Source organism: Hypomesus transpacificus, chromosome 26 (genome assembly GCF_021917145.1).
Source record: "Hypomesus transpacificus isolate Combined female chromosome 26, fHypTra1, whole genome shotgun sequence".
Classification (NCBI taxonomy): domain Eukaryota; kingdom Metazoa; phylum Chordata; class Actinopteri; order Osmeriformes; family Osmeridae; genus Hypomesus; species Hypomesus transpacificus.
Genome location: NC_061085.1, coordinates 7,884,927 through 7,909,491, shown reverse-complemented (window position 1 = coordinate 7,909,491; position 24,565 = coordinate 7,884,927). Strand labels below are relative to the sequence as shown.

The 24,565-nt window shown below is 51.4% G+C and overlaps 1 protein-coding gene across 3 annotated transcripts in view; it reads right to left on the bottom strand.

The window, feature by feature from the left end:
• The window catches only part of ddah1 (dimethylarginine dimethylaminohydrolase 1), a 45,009-nt gene that overhangs the window by 4,474 nt on the left and 15,970 nt on the right, over positions 1-24,565 (bottom strand). For 2 of the 3 annotated variants that reach the window (XM_047050068.1, XM_047050067.1), the window contains exons 2-4: positions 6,832-6,931; positions 6,060-6,133; positions 4,462-4,581 (exon numbers count right to left, since the gene is read on the bottom strand). In XM_047050068.1, the coding sequence (XP_046906024.1) occupies positions 4,462-4,581; positions 6,060-6,133; positions 6,832-6,922 (285 nt within the window). In that variant the 5' untranslated portion in view covers positions 6,923-6,931. Of the gene's footprint in view, positions 1-4,461; positions 4,582-6,059; positions 6,134-6,831; positions 6,932-23,910; positions 23,949-24,565 lie in introns of those variants that run through there. The other variant, XM_047050069.1, reaches the window with a different exon arrangement.

The window sequence follows — 24,565 nt, the reverse complement described above, 5'->3', positions numbered from 1 at the left end:
CTCTCTCTCTCCCCTCTCCTCCACCTCACTCATCTGTCTCTCTTATACCTCTCTCCCCCTGACTCCCTCTCTTCTCCCCATCTCCTCTCCCCCCAATCCCTCTCTCTTCTTCTCCATCTGTTCCCCACTTCAATATCATGCAGAGAGAGGCTGGCCGGTATAGAATAGAGAAGGTTAAGGTTTGAGGGCTGGTTGTGAGTGATTGTGGTCATCCATGATTATAAATCTTGGAGAGAACTTGACCCCTCGCAGCGTTCCGTGTCTTCCTCTGTGGTTTATGTGCACAATGGGCTTTGTGGCCGGCCAGGCCGGCGTTAACACATTCCACTCTACCCTGGGGCCACCAGGGCTGGGGGAGGGGGGAGTGGGGGGGTGGAGGGGGGGGGTGGAGGGCCATATCTCCCACATCTGCCCCAGGAGGGGTTCAGCGAAGGACCACAAACACCTCAGATCACGCCAGTGTGTTGCGTGTGTGTGTGTGTGTGTGGGGGGGGGAGGTCTGTTGCGTGTGTGTGTGTTTCGTGATCGCGGCGGCCCTCAAAGAAAAACCCTGACCATGTGCGTGACCGCGGGGCTGAGGCTCTCACACAAAGGGGGGGGGGGGGGGGGGGGGGGATTAGCTGTCCGGATAGGGATCTGGAGGAACGGCTGCTCCACCTCAAACATCAGCCCCTCGCTCCAGAACGTTCCCAGAGCCCCTCTCCTCTCGCCAATCAAAGTGGCGCCGCGTCGCACGCTAATTGACGAGGGAGAGCTCGATGAAACCTGAACCCGGGTCCGCATCTCACACCACGTCGTCGAGGGTTTCAAAGAGGCCGGGGAGGGCCACGCCCGAAGAACTGAGACGCAAGAGCGGGATGACGTTGCCGTTCGTTCATTCGGAGGATTGCTTTTGGGCCGTCCAAAAGCTCTTACTGTCGGCCCCGTTGCAGTGGGTTTGAGCAAAGGCCTCGCGGGGGACGAGACACAGTGCATCAACATTACGTCGCCAAAACATCACAAGTTCACATGACACCACGAGATGAAATATGCTGTGTAACGTATCGTGCCCTGAGAGCAAGGGTTTTTGAGGAGACCAGAGTGATCCACAGTAGATGGATCTCAACAAGATACATAGGAATTCTTTGAAAAATGAAAAAGCCTTTGTCTGTCAGGCAAATGCTGAATCCAGATTTCTGTCCTACGCTAGTAGCAGCATTGCTGTTTTCGCTCTCAGCACAACCCAAGAAAAGGAGGCTTTTTATTCTTCTTCTTCTTTTCCTGATAGCATTTAGCTAACAGGCTAGCTACGTTAGCCTTTAGCTTGACGCATTCTCTCCTGTCGCTCTCCACAAGCACACCGGCCCGGCGGAGGACAGCGACTGTGCTCTGGACCAATGTCTGCGCAGCTTTTCGACAATGCCGTTACTATGAGAGGCGGCAACTGGAATGTGCACTGTCAACGTTGCTCAACAAAAATATTTACTGGAAGGTCATGAAATATCCTCAGAGCAACGAAGAAATGCCATGCAACCCAAGAGCGCCGACTATTTATTGTAGCGAATTCCTTTCTACGACGATCACCAGAACACGGTGTGTTTTGGATCACACTCGAATATTTGTAATGTTCACACAGTAATCTCTCCTTTTAAAAGTTTTTTTTTTTACAATGGCTCTTTTCATTGGTGGGTTAGGGTTAGAGCCACACAAACAAAATAGTTGCTAGCCAAAATGCTTCGAAGCTGTAATGCTTGAGGGACCTGGGGTGTGTGATTATGAGTATGTATAATAGCTTCCTGTTGAAGTCATTATTTGTGATTGGTCTTTGACACATATCTTTACCCTGAGAACACCCCGTGATTGGCTAATGCCCTGTGTTTATTTCGAGCCCCCTGAGGCGCCTAATCAGGAAACCGAAAGCAGGAATGACCTGCTGCTACCGCTCTGGTGCTGCCCTGTGGTGTGGGTCTGCATCCAGACTCGGGGGGGGGGGGGGGGGGGGGGGGGCTGGGTTGGAGTCGAAGGGGCGGTCTGGGAAACGGGCCCGGTGGTGAGCCGGAATCAGGTCTGCTCGCTCGAAAAAGCGTTCGTGAGAGAGAGAGAGAGAGCGCGGTGAGAGCTCCGCAGCCGATGACAGCGAGCGAGTATTTGGGGAGGATGACTTCACGGTTGAGGCTGGGCGGTGACAGCAGTGGGAGGGAGGTGTGTGTGTGTGGGGGGGGGGGGCGGCAATTGTTATGAGTACGTCTGGTTGATGGAATTCATCCGGTCAGGGATCTCATCTTGGGAGGGCTAAACATAGTGAGAATGTGTTCAGGACACACACGGCGAAGGACGCCGGCCTACGCAGTCGCACGCCCTGGCATAAACACACACGCGCTCTCTCGTTCACACATCCACACTCTCTCTCCCACACACGCTCTCTCTTGGTCACACACACACACACACTCACTCTCTCTCCCACACACTCTCTCTGTCTCGTTCACACACCCACTCTCTACTTCTCTCACTCAGACACTCACTCACTCGCACACGCACATTCGAGACCCTGTGGAGCACACAGCATCCTAAAGTCAGGACCCTCGTATCTCCAGTCATAGCAGCAGAGTTCAGTACAGTCTGGGTCGGCTATCCGCGATGCTTTTGGCCAGTCGACATACACCTTCCGCACGCCCCATCCTCGTCCCTGCTAGAACCACCAAGCACTGCCTTTTTCTTACCACCGCCAGGGTTGCTTCGCTCACAAGCACCCAGCTCGAGAGCATCCAGGCAGCCAACCCTCGTTAACATTAAAGCTTCATTCACAACGACCCCTTAACGTTCATTAAAGTACGCGTTCACGAGATCCTGCCCCAGCCATAAGAACATTACCTCATAAAAAGAATCCTGGGGTAGGCCTTAATTAGCGGCGCTCGAAAAACCAGAGCTAATTGCATAGCCACGGGGCTGACGTGAGCTGCAGCTCGGAGTGTTGAAGGGGCCCGTGATTAAAGCTCTGCAGTAGCTGATTACCAAACAGGGTGGATATCTGAATGGCGTTTGGCGTTTACCATGAGTCGTGCTATGACACGTAATCAGTGGACCACAACAGTTTAGTTTGATTCGATAGGTGGGTTTGGAGACCGAGCAACGTGAACTGTTTGAATTGATCTGATTGATGAGAGTATTGTGCTTAGCATGTGATTTGATCACAGTCGTGTAGGGTGTGTGTGTTGATGTTTCCTTTGAGCTAGCTGAGGGTTTTACAACCCTGTGCAGCTTCTCAGCCAGTAGGGGGCGATGTTTGACTGGAGGCAACAGAGAGGCCTAGCCACTGAGAGGAAGGCCTGCTTCTGTGTGCATTTGTAAGGCTCGACTCCGGCCCCTTTGTCACGTGCCAGGGATTCCATGGGAATATTCAGCCGCACGGCCACACGTAACAGTTGAAGAGTCGGCCTCCCGCGTCGACGAGGGAATCCTGGGGGCTCGCCTGGGCGACCTGCGGCTCTTCCGCCAAAGCGAGCGATGTGCCGCGGTCGAAAGTGTTCGCCCCGGGTCCGTCGCCATGACGCACATCCACAGCCAGGAGGGTCATCCGAGGTCTGTCGTGGGCTAAGCTCTTGTCGGTGCACAAGCGGCCCCATGGACGCCAGGTGTCGAAGGGATCGACGGCAGCGTGATCCAACTCGAGGCAGAGCGCCCCCCGATGTCGACCGCGATCCCACAAACGAACGACCAACAACGCAAGGAGGAATCGAGAGGGATTTCGACCTGACACGTTCACAGAAGGGGAACCTGCTTTCGTTCGGCGAGGGGGGTGGTGGTGGGGTTTCTGTGTCAACACGTGCAGTGTCTCGTCTTGCAGAGTTACGCAGGCTGAATGCCAGAGAGGGACTGAGGAGCGCACGGCGGTACACACACTGACACGCGGCCAAACGCTGGCGCCCGACCAAAGCAAACCGTGCGAGAGAGGAACGCCCGTGGGGGCCTGGCGCTGGCGTCGCAGGTGGCTGTCGATGGCTGTAGTTCCAATCCAGAGGTTTTGGGGGTAGAGGCCACGTAAATAAGACTACAAATCCCAACTGAACCTTGAAGCGTCGATCTAGCAGGCGGCCTAGGAGGTGGCTTTTAAAGATACCGGCCATCAATGCTACTAGAATCTTCTGTGGTTGAAAAAAAAACTATAGACCGAACCTTCACTTGTTTCTCATGAAGAAGATCTGAGCTTTCTGACTCGCCGCACATTTAGAACATTCTAGAGATCAGTTTAGTTTGAGTGAGGGAGCGCTGTGTAGGGGGGGGGATCATAGCTATTTAGCATGGTCATGTTTTCCTGTTTGAGTTAATGGAATGGCCATGAACAGAGTTGGAATGAAACACGGAAGTGTGAGGGTTTAGCTTCGAAGGAGACGAGGGGGGGAACGCCTACGACGCAAAACACTCAAACCACGAGGCAACACGCAAATAAAAAAATCCCACAGTCACAAACACACAAACACATACCTTCAACGCTTTCTGGGCCGGTTCGCTGGACCCTATCACGATGAGCCCTGGGCCCCCCATGCTGCAGAAACTCTTGAGGTGCAGCCCTTCCACCACGGGGACCGTGGACACGGCGTAGTCCTGCGGGGAAACACAACCACATCCTCACGGGCAGAGCACGGACCACTGGATGAGAGACAAAACAGACCTGACAGACTCCTCGATGGGGAACACACGAAAGAAGCGGGATCTTAGATAAGTGGATGTCGGCTGAGTGTCGGAGAGGGGTGGGGAAGTGTCGGGGTCTCCTCTTTCCTGGAGTGTGTCGTTGCAGAACCGTCGTCCTGATTGGGTACAGGTCGGAGCTATTCGTCGGCGGTCTCTCTCTCGTGCGCGAGCACGGATCAAAGTCAAACTCCCCTCCGGAGACACGCAGCGTTTTCCCTGAAGAGTTTGGAACGTGCGAAAACTCCTCTTGACGCAGATTCCTTTATTCTGCCCCCGAGCTCATTGGCTGGAGTCGGATCAATCCAAGCTGCCGCTCCTGTGAGCCGTCCCGGTTTGATTTTAACGGATGAGCGGCGATAAGAAGCCGCTCTTTCGCGAGAAACCTCCAGTTGGGAGGAGACGGGAGGTGAGTCGTGTCTAAACCCTGGCCTTATCGCTAGACACGACCATGTCACCCACTTTGTAAGCCCTGGAGTTCAGTTTAGTGTTGGAACGCTGTCAGATCCACGGAGCAACAGGGAGGAGGACAAAGAGGCTCATTTGCGCCATACGCTCTCCCACCCACGCTTTGGAAGAAAACAAATAAAGGGAAAAAAATCGAAAAAAAACCGATTCCGCTTTGAGGAACAGTCGTGACCCCCCTGACGGTGAGACAGTAACAGCCGGTAGCGATGTCTCCCCCCCGCACCTTAACCCCCCCCTCCCGCCTCCAGTCTCTCGGCCATAAAGAAGAAGAAAATGTTCCTGGGACACATCTGAACCCACACATCTGTGCTTAATCCCGGACCTGAACAGAACAGGCTGTAAAAGGATCCCCGGTTCGATAAACGGACGGGGGGGGAAAACAAGTTGGGCAGGGGCGGGGGAGGGGGGGGAAACCTCGTGTGTTTTGCCAGAGATGCATCGTCGAGGCTCGACTTATCGAGAGGGAAACGAAAAAAAACACACACAAGAGGCCTGTGTTGTCAGGAATTCAAATTAGACACAGGAGAGCGCCCGAAAAACTGAGGCTTGTTGAGATAAGTGTTATTGTGAGCACGTAACCTCGAGGCCTCGCGCTGGGGTCTGTCTGCTCTCGACAGTTGTTCTCCAGCAGAGGAAAGTGAGTCCAGTATTCTTAGCTCTCATGGGTGGACAGGAAACAGAATGGCTACTCAACTCCGGGTCGGCTCAGGGTCCTACAGTCTCCAGGGCCGTGAAAGGATCAATTCATGTCATTTACCAGCTGATTCTACACAGATTAACCATCCCCAAAATCAATAATCGATTACAATACCCTGAGGCTGCAGGAGACTGGAGTTGATTAACGCCGTGATGACCTTAGAGGGCAGATGCCAAGGCCCGTCTTGTGGAGTCGAAACGACCCCCGAGAACGCGCCGCTCTCACTCACCTTGAACGCGTTGGCGAGGATCTCGGCCCCCTTCTGATTGGTCCGCTTAGAGAGGCCCACGAAGAACTCTCGACCTGCGGGGGCGGCAAGCAAGCGGACAGGCGGGGAGGGTTACGTGTGGTGGGCAGCACAGTTTTGCTGAGAGAGGGTGGGGGTTGGGGTGGGGGTTGGGGTGGGTGGAAGGGGGGTGGCCAGGGGCTACGGAGCGACGGGGGGCCTGCCTGCTAAGCTACTGGCAAAGTGGGCGGCTTGGCCGTGATCTTGCCACGGGGGAAATGTTTCGAGCCCTGCCATGCGAAACCCATTTCAGCTGGAGGGAGGGGAAAACAGAGCCAACGTCTCGAAAGTCAATTAGGTGTTCTAGTGTTTCCTCCTCCTCATCCTCCCCCCCCCCCCCCTTAAGCCCTACACCGTGTAGAGGCTGACCCACATTCAGCTCACCTCACGTCAGTAACACAATTTACAGAAAGCGCCCCCCCCCCCCCCGGTTGCCCTCCTCCCTTCACGCTCGCTGCAAAATCCCAGTTGAACAAGAGAGCCATTGTGACGAGGATTCAAATCAGATCGACTGCTTAGGCCTGAAGACAGGATTCCCAAGATTCGATTTTGGTCACCAGCTACAGGTCGCCCGATGTCAGTCAGGCGAAGTTTGACACTGAGCTCAAAACATGGGAGTGCGGAGTGGTAGCATGTAGGTAGGAGGAACAAGGGGGCGGGCGGGGGGGAAAGGGAGGACGGGGGGGGACGGCACGGGGGGGGGGGAACCTGTCACCTGTAAAGAGAACGTCCCCTCCATCCAGGATGGCGTTCTCGTCGGTCATCTCCACGATGTTCAAATCCAGCTGCTTCAACGCCTGCCGCATGGCCTCGGTCTGCGGGACACGAGAAAAAACACGCGGGTTAAAGCACACACACACACACGCACAGGGAGGGATACAGAACTGAGATCATGGCGATCATCTAGGAGTCTGCCAGCCCTCAGAGCGATGCGAGAGCTTCTGAGAGCTTCACACGGCCCAACCGATACCGAGGGCAGACGGTATCGCGTCGCGTCGACAAAAACGCTGATGTCATCGCGGCGCGGCGCAAACACTAAAAAGCGTCCAGACCATCGGAGACGGGGGTCCGGCGCACAATAAAAAACGCAAAAGAGCCTGTCCAAGAGATCACCATGACATCATCTCAGTGAGCCACGAGGTGATGTCATAAGAGAGGAAGTATGTTAAACTTTTACGAGGCCGCGGCTTTGGAACAGGACTGCGGGAAGAGACCGACACAGCCCCCGAGGTACAACAAAAAAAAAGGGTTCAAAAACGACCGGGGTTATCCTGGACGACTTTAGGTCAGCGGTCCCTTTTTTTTGGGGGGGGGGGGGGGGTTCAGGAAAGAGCAGCTGTTTGGTCCGGTATCTGTCACCCCCCGCCCTCTGACCGCCCAGTGGGGTTTAACTGTCTTACTGTTTTGGGAGTCCCGCGGGAGCAGTGAGCGCGGGGGCCTGCGCTAGCGCAGCATCAGTGTTTCCACAGTCTTATCTCACCATGACCTCAGCCTGTTTCGCTAATCGAAGGCTTCTGCTTCTCTTCACGACAGTGGGCCAAGGCATGAGGTCACCCAGGTAGGCTGCCATGCAGAGAACCCCCCCCTCCCTCCCTCCCTCCGGCCCCCTCCACCCCCCATCCCCACCCCCCCCAGCACAGACGTTCAGCATTAGATAACACAGCGATATACAGACAAGTCTCCCTTTCTCAACCCAGCACACACACACACATAAACACACCCACAAACACTTTAGGATCTCTATTAGATCTGCTATGAAACGGGATAACATACAAAGTCCCGTCGACCTTTATGGGCGTAGTAACAGTTGATTTGTTTTTTTTTCGATTGGCCGTGTTTGTTTCGGAGGAGTCTTGGTGCCATTTGGACGACCTCTCGCACCCCTGGATGGCTCGTGGAGACACCAGCACATGTGTAAAGAATTCCGCCAGTTTAACACATGGGCCTGCCCCTTCATCCACTGTGGCTAGGGTTGCTAGCACCACACCAACTCGACCGCTTTACAGCACCTCCAAGAGCAGTGAAAACTCCACTCCGCTCCTCCTCCCGTCCCCCCCCCCCTCCGACTCCCCCCCCCCTCTTCCCTCCTTTCAAAGCGGTCGGAACACCGTGTTCTTTTTCACCTACGGGTACGTCACGTGAACACGTTCACGGATGTCACGTCGGGATGCAGGGAATAGCGAGGGAGGTTTTGGGTAACATCCTCGTGGCTCGGCACAGCCGCCACAGGGGCAGAACCAGAGCCTCCCTCACCAGAGCCTCCCTCCGTCCCAGCCTCGCCTTCAGCCCTTCAGCCTCTATTCCATTGCAGCCTCCCCTCAGCTACACCTCCAAACCCCTCCCCCCCCCAACCCCGGCTTCACCAGCGGCCCCTCAGCCTCGCCACCACCCTCTCAACCTCAGCCCGGCCTCATCCCCAGCCTCGATGTGGCACCGCTGCTGTCACAGCTGCGGCCTCTCCAGGAGAGCGCCCACGGACCAGCCCTTTACCTCAGGACTCAGGCATTTCCTCTGACATCACTGGAGGGGTGGGGGGTCGGTCCGAAGTCTGTTAGGGGCCCGCCAGTCAGGGGCATCGACCCCTTAACACTGACGTTGATGGGAGAGGGGATGGGTTGCTGGGGGGGGGGGGTGTTTGGCCCTTCCACCTGGAACCAGAGAAGTTCTGGTTCATGTGTTTACATTGCACGGCTGAGAATTGACAACAGATGGGAACGACTAGGTAAGGTGCGCAATCTCAAGGCGGTGGGCCGGCGGACTGTACGGCTCCCCTGGTAGCTCAAACCAAACGCAGAGGGCGCATCGACGCAGGCCCAAGAAAATGAAGTATGGAGGCCACGATGGTCCACAGCAATGTATAGTGTCTGACATGCCACGAGGAAGTCCCGATAAATCACGGGTTTCCTGGTTCAACACCTTGAGGGAATATCCGCGGAACAAACCTGGTCAGGGAGAGAGAAATCCCCCAAAAAGCCAGACCCCTTCCTCTTTCGCCTACCTGGAGTTTGGCGTCACGGAAGTGCATCGCTTAGCGACCGCATCTGCTCCCAAGTGTGTCAAATCAGAAAAGGGTGTGTTGTCTGAACGTGTAAGCCTCGATGAATTACAGTGTAACGATGTAATTGCTCCAAAATTGCATAATTACCCGATGATGTAATGTACGGGCTGAAACAGCTTTTGTGACATAATTTCCTCATTTATATTCCCATTATGGTCTTAAAGTCTGGCTGCAAGTACGGATGGAGCCTTCATTGTTCTTCATCTCGGCACAGAATGGATTTCAGGTTAGTACATGACAGAGAACTGTGAATTAATTTACATTTACATTACTTTTAGTCATTTAGCAGACGCTCTTATCCAGAGCGACTTACAGTAAGTACAGCGACATTCCCCCTGAGGCAAGTAGGATGAAGTGCCTTGCCCAAGCTCAGCCATCTGACTCGTGTTGACTAATTGTCGCATGGCCATTCGCTCAGCTACATGAGTTCTTCCCTGTGCCAGATACTGGGGACATTGTGTCTTGGTTATGGCTGCTGTAACAGACCTGTTGGTGCTGTACCAGAAATGGACGCCAACTCGTTAGCGAAAACTGTTAGCGTGTGCTAAGGCTCTCATGGCTCTACTGAGACAGCACTCGTTTGGACAAATGAACGTCAGCGCTGACGATGCTTCTCCCCTCGTCGCCAAAAGAGGCTCCCCTCTACCAGAGCTCGCAGACTGAAGGAAACAGGGAGAAGAATTGAGAAGAATGGCATTATATATGCTGTACATTTGTACACACAGTACCGTGTTTAATTTCTTTTTTTTCAAATGTTATATCTGCAGCAGGCTAACAGGTGATATCCGTGTCCGGGGAAATGTAGTTTACTAAGCCAAGACTCAGTTGGTAGACTGTTGTTATCTCACTACACCGTCACATTGTAAAAACACGGCAATTGCATTCAACTCAAAGGTTAAATATTTGTGTTTGTTCATGTAATAGAACTGTCTCCCATCCCTGTGTAATATTCCAGCAGCGGCAGAACATGGTCTTTCATTCCAGTTAACTCGTCATTTAGTGTTAAAATGGCAAAGAGTCAACTGCTGGTCTGCAACTAACTATTTTACCCTCCCCCCACCCACCCACCCTCCCTCCCCCCACCCACCCACCCTCCCTCCCCCCACCCACCCTCCCTCCCCCCTTCGTTCTCTCTCCTTTAGCTCCAGACACGCACGGCGGGGCCAAAGAATGCACCAGGCCAGCGTACCCATGCAGTTAGAGGCTATTATCTCTCCCCGGGACACCTAATATCCCACCCTGGCTGGCTGAGGGGACTGGGTGCCAGCTCCGTTCCCCCCGCCCCCCGCTCCTGGGCACGACACGCTCTCCGCTCCCCCTGAGCTGCACTGCCCTGGCCGGGGTCACACGCTGTGAAGCGGGGCCACACGCTGTGAAGCGGGGCCCCCTGCTTTGAATGAGAAACGTTTTTTTTCTTCTATTTTTTTTTTATTTTAATTCATGAGGTGGGGGGGGGGGGGGGGGGGGGGGGGGGGGAGGCGCATTCCTGCCGTTCCTGCACAGACAGGGGAGACGGAGCAGAGAGAACCGGCCTTTTATTTGGGCTTTTATGGACCCTCTTCTTGCCCTGCCGGACCCCTTGCCGATATCTCATCTAATTGCTAAAAAGCACCGTGGGCCAGATAGATCTGGGAGGACTCCCAATGGTAATGGAGCACACAATGGCATTCCAGAGGCAAGGACCCCCCTCCCTTCCCCCCCCCCGCCTCACACGGAATGACATTCCCTCTCACAGGTGAGTTACAGAGCACTCAACAGGCTTGAGGGTCGACGCGACAATGACAGGGGGGGGGGGGGGGTCGCAAGTCCTTCGACTGCAGTGACGCACGATTGGCCCCCACTGGCCAATGATGACATTGGCCCCACTGGGGCCTCCAGTCTCTCTCTCTCGAGTCCGCTCCTCGGAGCAAAGCGAGTGTTTATCGCGCCCAAAGTAAGCGCCGCTTCGTTGACCCCCCGAAAAAGACGCCCCGGCATTAAAACGTCCCTCTTTCGCCGGCACTGGTTTGATAAATCAAGACTCCTGCGTCATTGCGAGTGCCTTGGCTTGACATCCGTTGGATAGATGATGATAAAGGATCGCGCTAATGCTCAGAAAGTTCCGGGAGGGGGGAGGTGGAATGCAGGAACAACAAGCACATTTCAAGCTATCTGCGGACAGGAATTTGACAAAAGACGTTTCAGACTTTGTTAGCTATGCAAAATACACAGGAGGATAAGCCTATCAGATCGGTCGAGCTTTCAGTCCAGATCTTTGACGTCATGGAAGAATCGCCGGGAGACAACTCTCTTTGTTCGCTGGGTAACTGAGCCTAAATGACTCAATCACAGATTTGTCAAAAGGTTGGGCATGGTCGGTGATTTCTCCAAACTATCCGAAAGGGTACATTCAGCATAGCAGTTCTCTCAAAGGGAGCATGTTTGTAAGCACTAATGGGATCTTGGCAAGTGCCATTGTGACCTCGATGGCCATCAAACTGTCTCTTGCCAGCCCCGCTCAGACAGGAGTGGGAATATGCTGCAGAAGAAGGCTTCCATGGTAGCGAGCACCGTCTATATGACAGGCCTGTCCTATAATCGTTACTCGCCTCCTCCTGTCACGGCGCTCGGTTTTCACATTCCTGCTGCGGACTTTGCTGGCCCTGCCACGACCAGTGAACGACAGACTCGAAAGACAACAACTCGTTTTTGAAACTGTCGAGGACAAAAAAAAAAAAAAAAAAAAAAAAAGAGAAGAAAAAACGCAGAAGAAAATAAAACTCTTGATGCCTTGTCCAGGCAGGAACCAAACAAATCCCAGGGAGACATCGGAAAAATACCTGTGGCTAAACGAGCCATGACATCCCCCCCCCCCTCCTCTCTCTCTCCTTTCACAACACACTCTCATCTACTTTAAGATTACATACATTTTGAGAAGTAGGTCAGTGTGTGCGGCATACAGTAACAGTAGCTCTTTCTAGAAGCCCCTCGCCCCACCAGCCGCTGGGATCTGGCATCCTCGAGCACAGAGGCCGATCCAGCCAACCAACAAAAAAACCTCCCCTTGGATGCCAGCCTCTTTTGAATTCAGACTCCTGGGATATCGGGACATGAGGCGGAAAAATGCCCCCCGGCGTCTCGTTGAGCCTGACACGTTTATAGCTTTGCTGGGGGTGGATGGCATGCCAGGGGGGGGGAGGGGGTGGAGGGATTATCGCAGTAAGCGGGCATTGTGCTGGAAGCTGCTCATACTGTGGCGGAGTTACGGGGCCAGATACGAGAAAGACCGAGAGAGACAGAGAGAGAATGAGAGAGAACACAGGGACCTGCCATGGGCAGGGACTCTCTGTGCCTGTGTTCTGTTCCCGCTCCCGACTCCCCAAGCGAGCCAAGGTGACACCCCAGGCAGCCCTTCTCCCACCCTGGCCCGGGGTACATTTCAGCGTCCCAAGGGGGGGTTAGGCAAGAGGGAGACCATTATCCCTCTTGTTTGCCATGCGGAAGGGGTTTATTGGGGGCACCTGCAAACGTAGGCATCGGATCGGGCATTCAGAAAGGCCGTTTTTCTGTCACGGTCATTAGATCCAACCAGTTGAGGCCTGGCTTTGTCAAAAGTCGACAATGGAGGAAGCTCGGATCGAGTTGAGTTTTTTGGGGCCGTTCGGCACCGAGCTGAGTGAAAATTAGCCTTGCATGTTCTGATGGAACAATCCAGGGGTCATTCACTGACCTTCATCCCAGTTTGATAACTAATGTAGATTGAGACAAGGCGAGCTTAGTTGAAACAGTGTCCCATTCTCAATGTGCGATTCAGTATCGACTCACACAGTAACCTAACGAGGTCTCCGGGACTGGAGCAGAAATACCCAGGTCTCGCCCCATCTCTGTTGAAGCTTGCAAACTCCATAAGGGTCTTCCTAGTTCTAGGCAACCGGCCACCATGAGCAGAGAACAGTGAGCAGACAAAGAACAGACCAGGAAAACCAGGGCTACGAGGAATTCAACAAAAAGAAAAGTTGTGGAGAAATAAAGAAGACATTTCACTGGGAGGAAGTCGATTTCCGAGTCACCTTCTGGGAGACCTAGATAACACCTCGCCAGCAGCATGAGGGGCGTTACTGTGCTTCACACACACACACACACAAGCATGTTCTGCACAGACACACAACTACAAAAACAAACTGAAGTATCGGCCAAGCCAGCCGACCGGGCCGAGGTCAGTCTCAGGGAAAATAAAGGAACTCCCTCCTTACACCAGTGGAGCCGCGAGACTGTCGGCTCTCCACCTCACACTGCGCTGGCTCCATAAATACGGAGGGGCCTGGGGGCAGGGAGTGCTGCAAGGGCCAGGGAGGAGAGGGGGGTACCAGTTGCCCCGTGTGTCAGGTCTTAACGGCGATCTTAGAATCAACAAAGATGTTCCAGCTACACACACTCTCGACCTAGTTACCCCCCCTTTGTTACCCTCGGAGGCTGTAACCCCCCCCCCCCCCACCTCACCACTCCCCTCAGGGAGAAGAGGCAATAAACATCACCCCCCCACACACACACACAAAGGATTACAGTGGAACCCCGCCAGGCCCCCTCAACCCCCGTTAAGGAATAACAGGCGATTCCTCTGGGGTGCTCTGTACCTCTGTCACTCTCAACATACAAGAGGTTCTTACTAAGACAAATGCCTGGCATTCACTCTCAATGGGCTCTGTTAAATGCTTCTAACAACACGCCATGAGTTTGACTAGAGCCGTTTTTGGTTGTTTATTTTACGACCAAGACTTTCAGCGGCAGAGAAATTCATGCGGCGAGTGCGTGTGCGTACGTGCGCGCGTGTGGGGGGGGGCCTGTACTTCTCATGTGTACAATGTTTTTGTACTTGTACTGTGCTTGTGCAAACGGGTTTACTTGAATTGCTTGAATTTCCTTCTGGACCCCAACTAAAGGGAGGAAAAAAAGAAAACTTTGGGAGATCTACCCTGAATCGCGCAGGAACTGTACGAGTGGCTGTTCCTCTCTCCGCCCACACGGAGGGTCGGACAGGTCCTCTCTCACCCCAGTTGGAGTGGCTGGGAAACCCTACTCCGGGGTCACCTTTGGCCTACCTGGGCTGCTCCACAGGACCACCCACATCTAAGCTCGCGGCATGCCTCCCGTAGTGGACCCACGTTGTGTGTGTGTGTGTGTTGACGGCTCTACGAGCTAAGAGTAAGCAATGGGACGCAAACACCGCCCTGCTGACGTAGGCTGGGGAGCCGTATGGCCGGGTGTGACGGCAGACCGAGAGGAAAGTGCCCACACACGCCGAACTCGTCTGCCACGCTGCACGAGGTGTGCACTGAGCGCATGGAATGTCCAAACAAACACTTTCAGGCTCCCCTTGGATGGCTGACCCCAAGTGACCTTTTCTGGAGAGAGAGACCTAGAAAGAGAGAGGGGGGGGGGGGGAAGGCTGTGTTGACGCTGTGAGTGCATCAGACACGTACGGTAAAGGGGCGGAGACCGGAGGGGAGCTTTGGCCTACGGGCCGTGCAGTCGGGGTGAGTCACGGATGGGGAGGACGATGCTAAAACTATCGCTCAAGGAATCCCCCCCTTCAATCCTCCCACGCAGGAAAAGGGACAGGGGTGGGGGAGAGCTCGGCCCATGCTGGGTGCCTGGGTCAGGCTACAGAAGAAGACGACCCCCCCCCCCCCCCCCACACCACTTATGGAGGTCAGAGAAACCCCAGAACCGTTGGGAAGACACTGCTGAGTCATAGCAAGATCATGTAAACCTCGCCTCGCTAAAGACAGAGCCGAGGGAAATGGTGACACCTCAATTCATGGATGAACATTGGTGGGAAAAGATGACAGTCGTCCACCCCGTTCATCACGGGTTCAATCGTTGGCGGTGTGGAGCGGTTACGAGGTTGTACTCTTGCTACCCTTGTTCATTTTTTTTCGACTTTGAGTGAAACTTTAATTGACATAATTCCATTTCATTTGTCTTTGGAGGGGATCCAGCATTTGTTCCCTGCCGCATCCATAACAATAAAATGAGGTTGGAAACTCACAGGGAGCCCTGCGGTAACAGAACACCATTCCGCACGGCAACACCCAGACTTTCCAAAGAATGCGATGGACGTGTTCCCAAAAGGAGGGAGAAAAAAACGAGAGTTTTGCCAGTCAGAGTACGGACTTACTGGCCATTAGGAGGGATTTCCCCAAAAAGTCATGTAAAGTTAGACCTATGGGAGTGGCTCATATGGAAAAAGAAAAAAGTTACAAGTGTGCGTTAAAGAGAAGAAGAAAAAAGGAGAGGGGGAGAGAGGGGAAAAGAGGGGGGAAGGGGGAAAAATGGACTGAGCCATGAGGTTTCCCATAAACGTTAATTAAGGGCTTTCCCAGAAAGAGTTTTTTTCCTCCCTCCAGTATAATACAAGAGGTCAGGCACTGATGTATACCAGTGGTGCAGGACTCGGGGGGGTCCACATAGTGAGGGAGATCGAAGAAAACTCTCTACTGTGTGTTAGTCCCTGACTTGAGTCTATCAAGGTGACTGTTGGGATCCACGACACCCATAATGAGGACTCCCTTCACAGTATCAACTGCTCGCGTTGAATCATTAAACCCGAAACCTAGAGGGGGGGAAAACCTTTCTTCCACGACACATACTGCAAAAATGCCCTAACAAATGAAAGTGCCCCCCCCAAAAATTGTACATTTATTTTTTCATTTTTTTATTATAAGCTTGCTCATGCCTAAAACAGGTACATTTGGCCGCCAGGGCAGTACAAAAATGTCATATGATAAGATTTCTTCAAATAATGTGTTGTTTACTGAAGTCACTAGATAAGCCATTTATACCATACCCTTATATATATCACACTCAGATGTACAGTTTTTGCTGTGCAGTAATTCACACGGGACCAAACTGCTTTTGATTCCGTCATTTTCTATTCTTCAATATTATGGGCAGACCGGGATAGAACCTCTACTGTGGCTAGATTAATTCTATGTAATAAAATGCCTCATCGTCTATTTCTAGCACATTGAGGGTGGCTGAGTTTGGGGACAATTTTCAATTCATGTGTGTGTGGCCTCTTCCAGTGAGGTTATATTTGTTGATTGGGTGTTTTGCATGCATTGGTTCCACAGTCCCAGCTCATTAAACCCTGAAACAGCCATGTCCGTAAAAAGAATGATCTTTTGGCCGACAGGCTAATGTCAAAACTGCTGGAGACAGATTATTTTTTTTATAGGAAAACACAGACTGGGGAGAAGTTGAACAATGCATTTCCTTATTGCGCTGTGGTTGTGGCTTTTTTCTGTTTTTACCATCAATTATTGAGAGTCGATCTGAGTCATTGAAATTTGCTGTTGAAAGCCTTTTTTGAATTGGGCTTCTGAAAAAGCTAATGTTCAAAACAGAGACCCACTAGTGCACATATTAAGGCAGACGTACATGTTTTTCACTCCACAGACACAATATCTTATCAGGCCTTAAACTTTGAGGTCTAAGTATTGTACAGGTGCTTCCTTGCCCTCAATCTGCTGAAAATGAGTCACCACCTACTCAGACAGCCAAGCACAAACACAGGCAGAGGCATATATCCAACTAGCCATCTTTAACACCAGCCAGTCCAGTCACCCAGTCACCCAGCAGATAGACAGCTCGTTGGAGCCCAACCTGCTTCAGTATGTTTCAGATATTTACCTCAGTGACAGTGGTTTGCTGCCTGTTGAAGGCCCACATGCGATTCACTTGCGTCTGTGGGGACTTTGGCCACTCCCTCTCCTACCTGGGCCAGCTCGGGCCATGGGCACAGAAGGGACCCGCCTCTCCCCCCGGGGCCTCCGTGCAAAAACAACGGCGCTGCAGCAAAAAAAAAAAAAAAAAAACGAGACAGGCCGTAATGGAAACGCACACTTTCCAGACACTTGAGGGAATAGCAAGCATCCCCGCCTGTGCCCCGTCCAAAAACCCCCCCCCTCCCTCTACCCCCCAACCCCTTCTCCCCCCTTCCTCGCTCGACGTAGGCCATCTCCCGTTTCAGGGAGAAAAAAAACTTGGCAGATTTGATAATGATTAGAATACATTAGAGATAATGGTGTCTCGAGTACTCAGATTTTCTGAAGGAGTTTCCCTCCCCCACCCCCCAAAAAAGAAGAAAAGATGAAAGGAAAAACCGACAGAGACGTGTTTCTGAGCCTCCACGGTCTAATTATGTGTGTTTTACCAGCACAGGAAAGCGGGGGGGGGGTCTGCTAAATTCACAGTGATGTAACGGTTGCGTACAGTGCTATCTCTGCTCTATAACTGCAGACGTTCCACAGTCTAGCCCAGCGCAGAGGAAACGACCCGGGCTGTTATTGACATGTTTCCTTTAATTTTTTCTTTGTCCTGGAGAACAGACGCTCATCGCTGTGACTCTCTGCTCCCCCCCTCCCCTCCCCCCTTGCTTCTCCTACTGGGTGAACTCTACTTCACCTGACGCTCGGCCGTGACCGACGAGTGTCCTGCTTTTGCCGGCTAATGTCTGTTAAGTCTGCCAGGGGTGAGAGAGCAGAACAAAGTGAATCTGTTTCGGCACGGTGACCGGACACAACTGTCCTCGCTGGTGCAACTGCTGGGACTCCCGGCTGTCCGCCTGTGGGAGCACGACGAATTCAACAGAGAGGGTCTTGTGTGCACGTGCCATGCTAGTCAATAATTAGATCTGTTTTTTTTTTGTTTTTTTTTGAGACCTGAACCATGTCCCAAAAAAACGACATGAACCACTACCATTTGTTGTTAGAACTGCAGTGTTTCTATCAGAGTGAGAGAATTCCTGCAGGGTTCCGATGAGTGTAGACGCTATGAGGAGAGGTAGCATGGTAGCTTCATCCCCTGTTCTAATTGGATCAGATTTCCACCCGCCTCCCTGGCAAGTTATAACCCCTCTCCCTCTGACAACACAGGGTTTGTTCAGAGGCTCTAAAAAGTTACCCATTCCGGAGATTCTCAAAATTCTGAAAGGTGTAACTTCATTGGACGAGGGAAGCCAATAGGAAAATCGCCCTAGGCCTGGGCCTTCAACATGGAAACTTTCTTATGCTACGTAGGAATGCACGAGTGTGTGTAAACTTGAACGAGGGTGTGCTTGTGGGTGAAAAAGCTTTCGCAAGATGGGCGCGTTGCCGTGCGCATCTGTACGACTGTGGGCAAATCAGGTTTTGCACAAGTGATGGTGGGTCCCGTGCGGTGTGTCTGCACGCATTTGATACTCCCCTGCTCCAAAGGTGCATGCAAGACTCACCCACATATACAGTTTACAAACACACTCACAGACACACACCACGTCTCAATGTTGACCCTCTGCAGCTGTGTAGATGGTGGGGTAGTGAGCATAACCTCAGGCTGACAGTGATGGCACGCTGGGACCGACCACACAGCCAAAACAAGGCTCTTGGGCATTGATGTGCTCCATTTTGAACAAACACCTGTGGATAAATAATAAATAAATAAATAATGGTTTATGGCTGTTGATACAGTATGGAACACAATATTCTTCCTCGACTGTTTGCACAGTTGCGTTTGGGATTAAATGCTTCCCTCACAGCCTGAACTCGTCCCATCCTGAATCAGATTCCAATCTCGATGGTGTTCAAATACAAAAACTTTATTGGCATTTGAGAAAGATTACAAGTATGAAGCTGGCGGAGGACTTAAGGAACGAGGGGATCCTGGAAGCGAATGCCCTTTGCGTCGCCTACACGCAAAGCGATTGCAAAGCATCAGCGTTACGGAATGTTCCTGGAATACGGAACAAGTGAATTCATTAAGTCCACAAATCAGCCACTGTGCGTGCGCGTGTGAAGACTTGCGTTCTTCTCATCGGAGCGCATCGTTACTGTCCGGCTCTAAAAGAGAGAGGAGATGGGACGGTGGAGGATCTGAGAGCCCATGCAGTATCTTCCGGTGTTGATCGACCTTAGCTGGACATGATTAAGTGCTCTGGAGGGACTTGTGGGTATGCACGGCTACACACAGCACAAAAGACACACGTGGCCGGGACCCACGCACACCACAGAAAAGAAAACACACATGCTGCAGACTGTGTAGAGTGTGCAACACGTGGGAACACAGTCAGGAATGGTCAGCCCTGGGTTCAGGCTAGTTCAGTTGGAAGTCTTCCATTTTTTAGAGTTGACGTTCATTTGTTCTCCAAGGTCATGTTTCTGGCTACTGCAACAGGATGCAAAAGAACCAAAACAAAAAACACACAAAAACAAGGCGTACAGTACATTTGGAAGCGTCACAGCATTTGAACCACATTCCACGGAAAAGAAAAAGAGAAAAAAGGTTTGTACCTATAACCAAGCTTTGAATTGATGCTGATTCATTTACCAAAGCTCTTGGGAGGAAAATATATACAACCCAGAGGCTGGATTTTATGTAATGCCAACAGCCAGTCAGAATTCCAAACTGCGTACAGGGAAACCGAAAAAACAAACATTGAAGGATGTCCTCAACATAGTTGATGCCTTTCCCAGCCACAAATACCATGGTCCGTCTAAATGCTGCGAAATAGATTCACTTTTGCCGACCTACAATTTTACCTTATATGGGATGAGAGCCTAACTGGGGAGGATGGGGGGGGGGGCACGACCTGAGTTTTGGGAAAACATTTCTGGTGAAGTAACTGGTGAATCAGTAATTTTCTCACTCAAAGGAAGGTACCTCTACCATAAGTTAACTAAGGCTAATGCTGTGGTTCCAGGGCCAAAGGGAAAACTCCAAGGACAGCAGTCGTTATTGTAGTGTTTCATTCCAGAATCCCATTCCAGCTCCGCAGAGAACAGAGGGCTTCTCGGTAGGTCTGGAATATCGCATGAATGGTAGAACCTGGGATCTAAGCTGTTTTCATTCTCTCTCCATCTCTGCACAAAGCTGCATTGCAGAAAATAAAGATGAGAGAAGTCATTTATCTTTAACATATCACATAAAAAATGTGAAACAAATACACAGAGAAACTGTGGTAGGAAGCCTTTTTTTTGAGTGATTTGTATGTTGAAGTTTTGTATGATTTACAGTTACACAACCGTCACGGCAGTTACTATCAAGATTCTTAAGTGAGATGCTGTTAATCTAGCGGTCAAATTCCAAGTATAGCAACAATAATTACATACTAGATAGGGGTACAATTTCTGGGGAAATTGCGACAGCGATTTGAGTTGCTCAACAGGAAGTTTTGTGTGGCCATCTTCCAAAACTCGTAAAATCTCCCACGTGGGACCGAAGCCTGGAAACTTCTATCATTACGCTCCCCTGATCAATGAAGCCACTGTTTGACATTAGGCGCATTTTGATTGGCTGTTCAAGCACTGACAGACATTTCAAGACATGCCCTACCCCAGCGGATTAAGCGGGGGGATTTCAAAACGTCATAGATCATAATGTCTAGAAGATAAACAGCAGCACGCCACCGTGTTGTGTCACGTACACAACGAACACTCCAGGGTTTCTATTGGATTGGACCGTGTCAAGTGAACAATGCACGAAACAACTCATCTGGTTATTGTCTGCCTGGCACCCGCAGAGACACAGGCGGTCTAAAGTCAACTCGATGATGTCATCCCAGTACGGATCCATGTTAGGGGACGTGAGCGGCGGGAACACCTGTGTTGGAGCTCGGGTCGGGTCAAAGGGCCGCGGTTGAAGTGGGGCACCAGCATCCACACGCTGACACATGACCAAGCCTGACCTAATGAATCAGCAGCTCGATATACACGCTCGGAATGGTTGGCATCTTCCCGCGATCTTCCTGTCAGGGATTGGCTGCCGGAGAGACCTACCTTTTTGGGGGTCGTTGGGGACACGCGTCAGGTTAGGTGTGGCTACACACGGCGGGGCCAGATATGAACCGTCGCTCCGTCTGGCAAACGTGAGCACTGGGCTGAGGTCAGTGTAAGGTGCTTTTGTTGAGGACGCACATACGGAAGGCCTGACGTCGTGCCTTTGTTAGGAGTTAGACCACCCACAACACACTGCGGTAACACCCGGTCGCCCTCTTGTGTTCTAAACAAAGGCCACACACAAACACACACACACATGCACACGTGTCAACGGTAACGGTCTGGTGTTAACCTATTTTTAGCTTGCGTGCTAAGGGCATGTGGTCATAAACCGTCGTGATGTAAACCTCTAAACCTCCCTGACCAGCTGACGACTGACCTCAGCTTTGCTATCCCTGGAGGTGCAGAAGGGAGAGGTTTACTACCAGGTCCACAACAATGGCTGTAATGTTTCCCTGTGTTTTCAACAAGCGTTTCCACGCACACCCCTAACAAACGACTCAAAGGAAACACAATGGTTGCACGATAACCAGAAACTGAATTCAACCGCGTGACGTCAGGCGCTGTTATTGAAGCGTCGATGGCAAAACTCGACATGTGAAAGTAATGGAACTTCTCGAAGCTCACAAGTCCTCCAGTGTCGATGACATTCGAGGGAGGAACGGATTCAGGGCTCCTGGTTTAAGTTACACCGTCCAGGGGGGTTGAAATCTGGGGCTGGTGTTGCTGAAGAAGACAAAATGTTTTTAATTCACAAAGGACCCTACATGAACTTCTGAATGTGAAGTATTGAGCCGTGCATGACCAGTTTCCCCTAATGCTGTAAGCATCACGAAGCAGGACCAAATGTTCTTTGGCAGGCCGCCTACATTGTCATGGAGAAAATCTGACAAGAACTTAACCAAAAGAAGAAATGAGCTCAAATATTCCAAATCCTTCTAATTCTGTTGTGATTGTTGCGCTCTTTTATTTAGGAATCTTCCATGTCACCCCCCCTAATCTTTCTTGTTGTTATCAGCCAATGATGTCATTGCCAAATTATAGGATGACTGCTCTCATGGAATGACCACTCAACAGAAATGTTAGTTTGGGGAAAGTAAGGCTGTCCTCTGCCAAAGAGGAAGAATGACAAATAACACAGTCTGCACACATTTAACTCTTCCTCCCATTCAACAAATTGAATAAACATCATATTTTCCCTATTACCAAGTGCGTTCACCAATGCGTTACTGTTATCAAAAGCATTTCCTTCTCAGGGCACGGAAATGACTGCCTTGGATAGAGATGAAAGGCATGCATATGACCACCAGTTTGTCACCAAAACAATCAAGCAAATACATTTTCCGTATCCCATTGTCCTCGAAAGATCATTGAAATTGAAGGGGAGTGAAACAGACTTTCCAATGTTTAAACAAAGGCACTTATCAAGCACAGCACATTCACTCGCCCCCCTGATGCAAAAGCATCGGACCGCCAGCGTAACAGAGAGGAAGTTATGTGACAGAGCACACAGGGCCAAACTCAAATCCTGTAGGTCACAAGACAGTTCAGGAGTATCCTTGTGGATGGCCAAATATAGTCATGAAGATACCACAGCGTGGAGCCTACAAAGCGCTGAGGAAAACCGAGGCACGTGTTGGGATGCCGATGGACTTCTGCGGCTTGTGGTCATCAGCACATGCCCATCTCGCAAGTCACGATCTCCACTTCCTCCCCTGGGCTTGGGGACTGGACCCTGTCTGGAGTCCCCTGGCTCCTTATAAGGACTAGGTTAATGTCAAGGTTAATCAATTTCACAGGGTCTCCCAGGGGGAATCACGATTTGGCCGAGTCATGATCTGGATGGGTTACCAGGCATTGGATAAGCTTGGGGGTGACTTTCCTAAGATGTTTCCAAAAATGTGGTGGTATTCCTGTTAGGAAGCGTATGGCATTCTGACTGACTGGGAGACAGCCAGACCAAGTGGCTCGTCTAATAAGATTATCCTGCTATGGCACCATTTCCTCAACCCGGTCAGCTGAGGTTCCCTGGCAACATTAATAGTGAAGAACCAATCAAAGAATGGTGACGGCATGTCTTATACTCGAGATGAAACAGTACGCTGAAAACCAATACGGAAATCTGTGCCAACGATATCAATATTTACATCCAAATGAGATGGATCTCCAGGGGACTTCAACTGGACGAGCTATGTAACAGTATCGGACGCATAAACCACGTCGAAAATACTCATTAGGTGAAATAGTAAGATCTGAAATACTCCCATCAAATGAAAATAACTAATGCTTTCTGACACTGAGTTGTTTTGAGTCCCTCCCAAAAAAAAAATGAAAAAATAAATAAAAATCCCGCGAATAAGAGCATATAAAAAGCAGACGTGCAGTCACAGGACTGGAATGCGAGTGGAGCAGTGTGGGAATGGCTCACGGCCTGGGCCCAGGCATGGGACAGGTGTGGTGGAGACAGAACATTCCCTGCCAATCACCACCAAGCCCTTGGAACACCTTCCTGTACTCTACCCAGCGCCCAGACCAAGACTCTGTGGTAAACAGGTAGAAGAGAACAGTCATAAATCACTATTCCCTTCAGAAACGGGAGAACGGAGCCAGGAGGGGAGCAACACGAGTCGCCTACGAGTATTTTGGAGGACAAATCTCTTTTTTTCCAGGCATGTTTCTGTCATCATCATTCCTGAAGTCGCTTGTGTTTGAAGTCACTGCGCCCGTGGAACAGCGAGCGCAGCGCTGAGGGGACGGGCCGAGCGGCGCTGATGGGGAAAGCAGGTGTCCTGACTGGGGCTAACAGCGCAGCCAAAGGGGGGGTCCGAGAGAGAGGGAGAGAGAGACTGCAGAGCTTTTGACCTTATTCGTCAGACCAGCACTCTATCTCCTTTTTTCTTTTTTTTCCCCCGGTTTCCTCGCCCACTCTGTCTAGAATAGATACCTGTTTTAGTCTTTGGCCACTGGTCTGTCTGTCTTCAGTTCTTCCTCTTCTTTCTGTCCTGGCTCTATGTGTCACAGAGAGAGAGAGAGAAAGAGAGAGAGAGAGCGCAACGAGGAGGTGGGATGTGAATGACAAATGAAGATAGAATTGGAGCATCTTGTGCAGCCAATTTGGCTTCAGGCTCGCGTCACCCTGTCCGCCTAATAGGCCGTCTTCACAGACAGGGTAGGAGGTCACGGGGGAGAAGACGAATGTTTGCTGATGATCTGTGGACAGGCCAACCTCGACCTCCCGCAAAAAAACACACACAAAAAAAACACATGTGCACCAGTTACTGCGTGTGACGTCATGCAGGAAGCTTGTGTTGGTGTGTGACTGTGGGTGACGTGATGCTGGACCTATCTCAGTTCACCCAGAAGGTCAGCGTCTCAGCAATGCTTCTGTAATTTGAACCCAGCAATCCCTCCAATTCCAAAGAGAGGTATTTCCAGTGGCAGCAGTTTCTTGACTTAATCATAGCCTGCTATGACTCACAGCTCCAATAATGAGCCCTTACATCTCAATAGATAGCTCGGTGGTGACTACAGCAGTCAGCTCCCAGGCTGTATATACAAGGTCTCTTAGCCCGACTTAGCTTTACAATTTGTGACTTCTA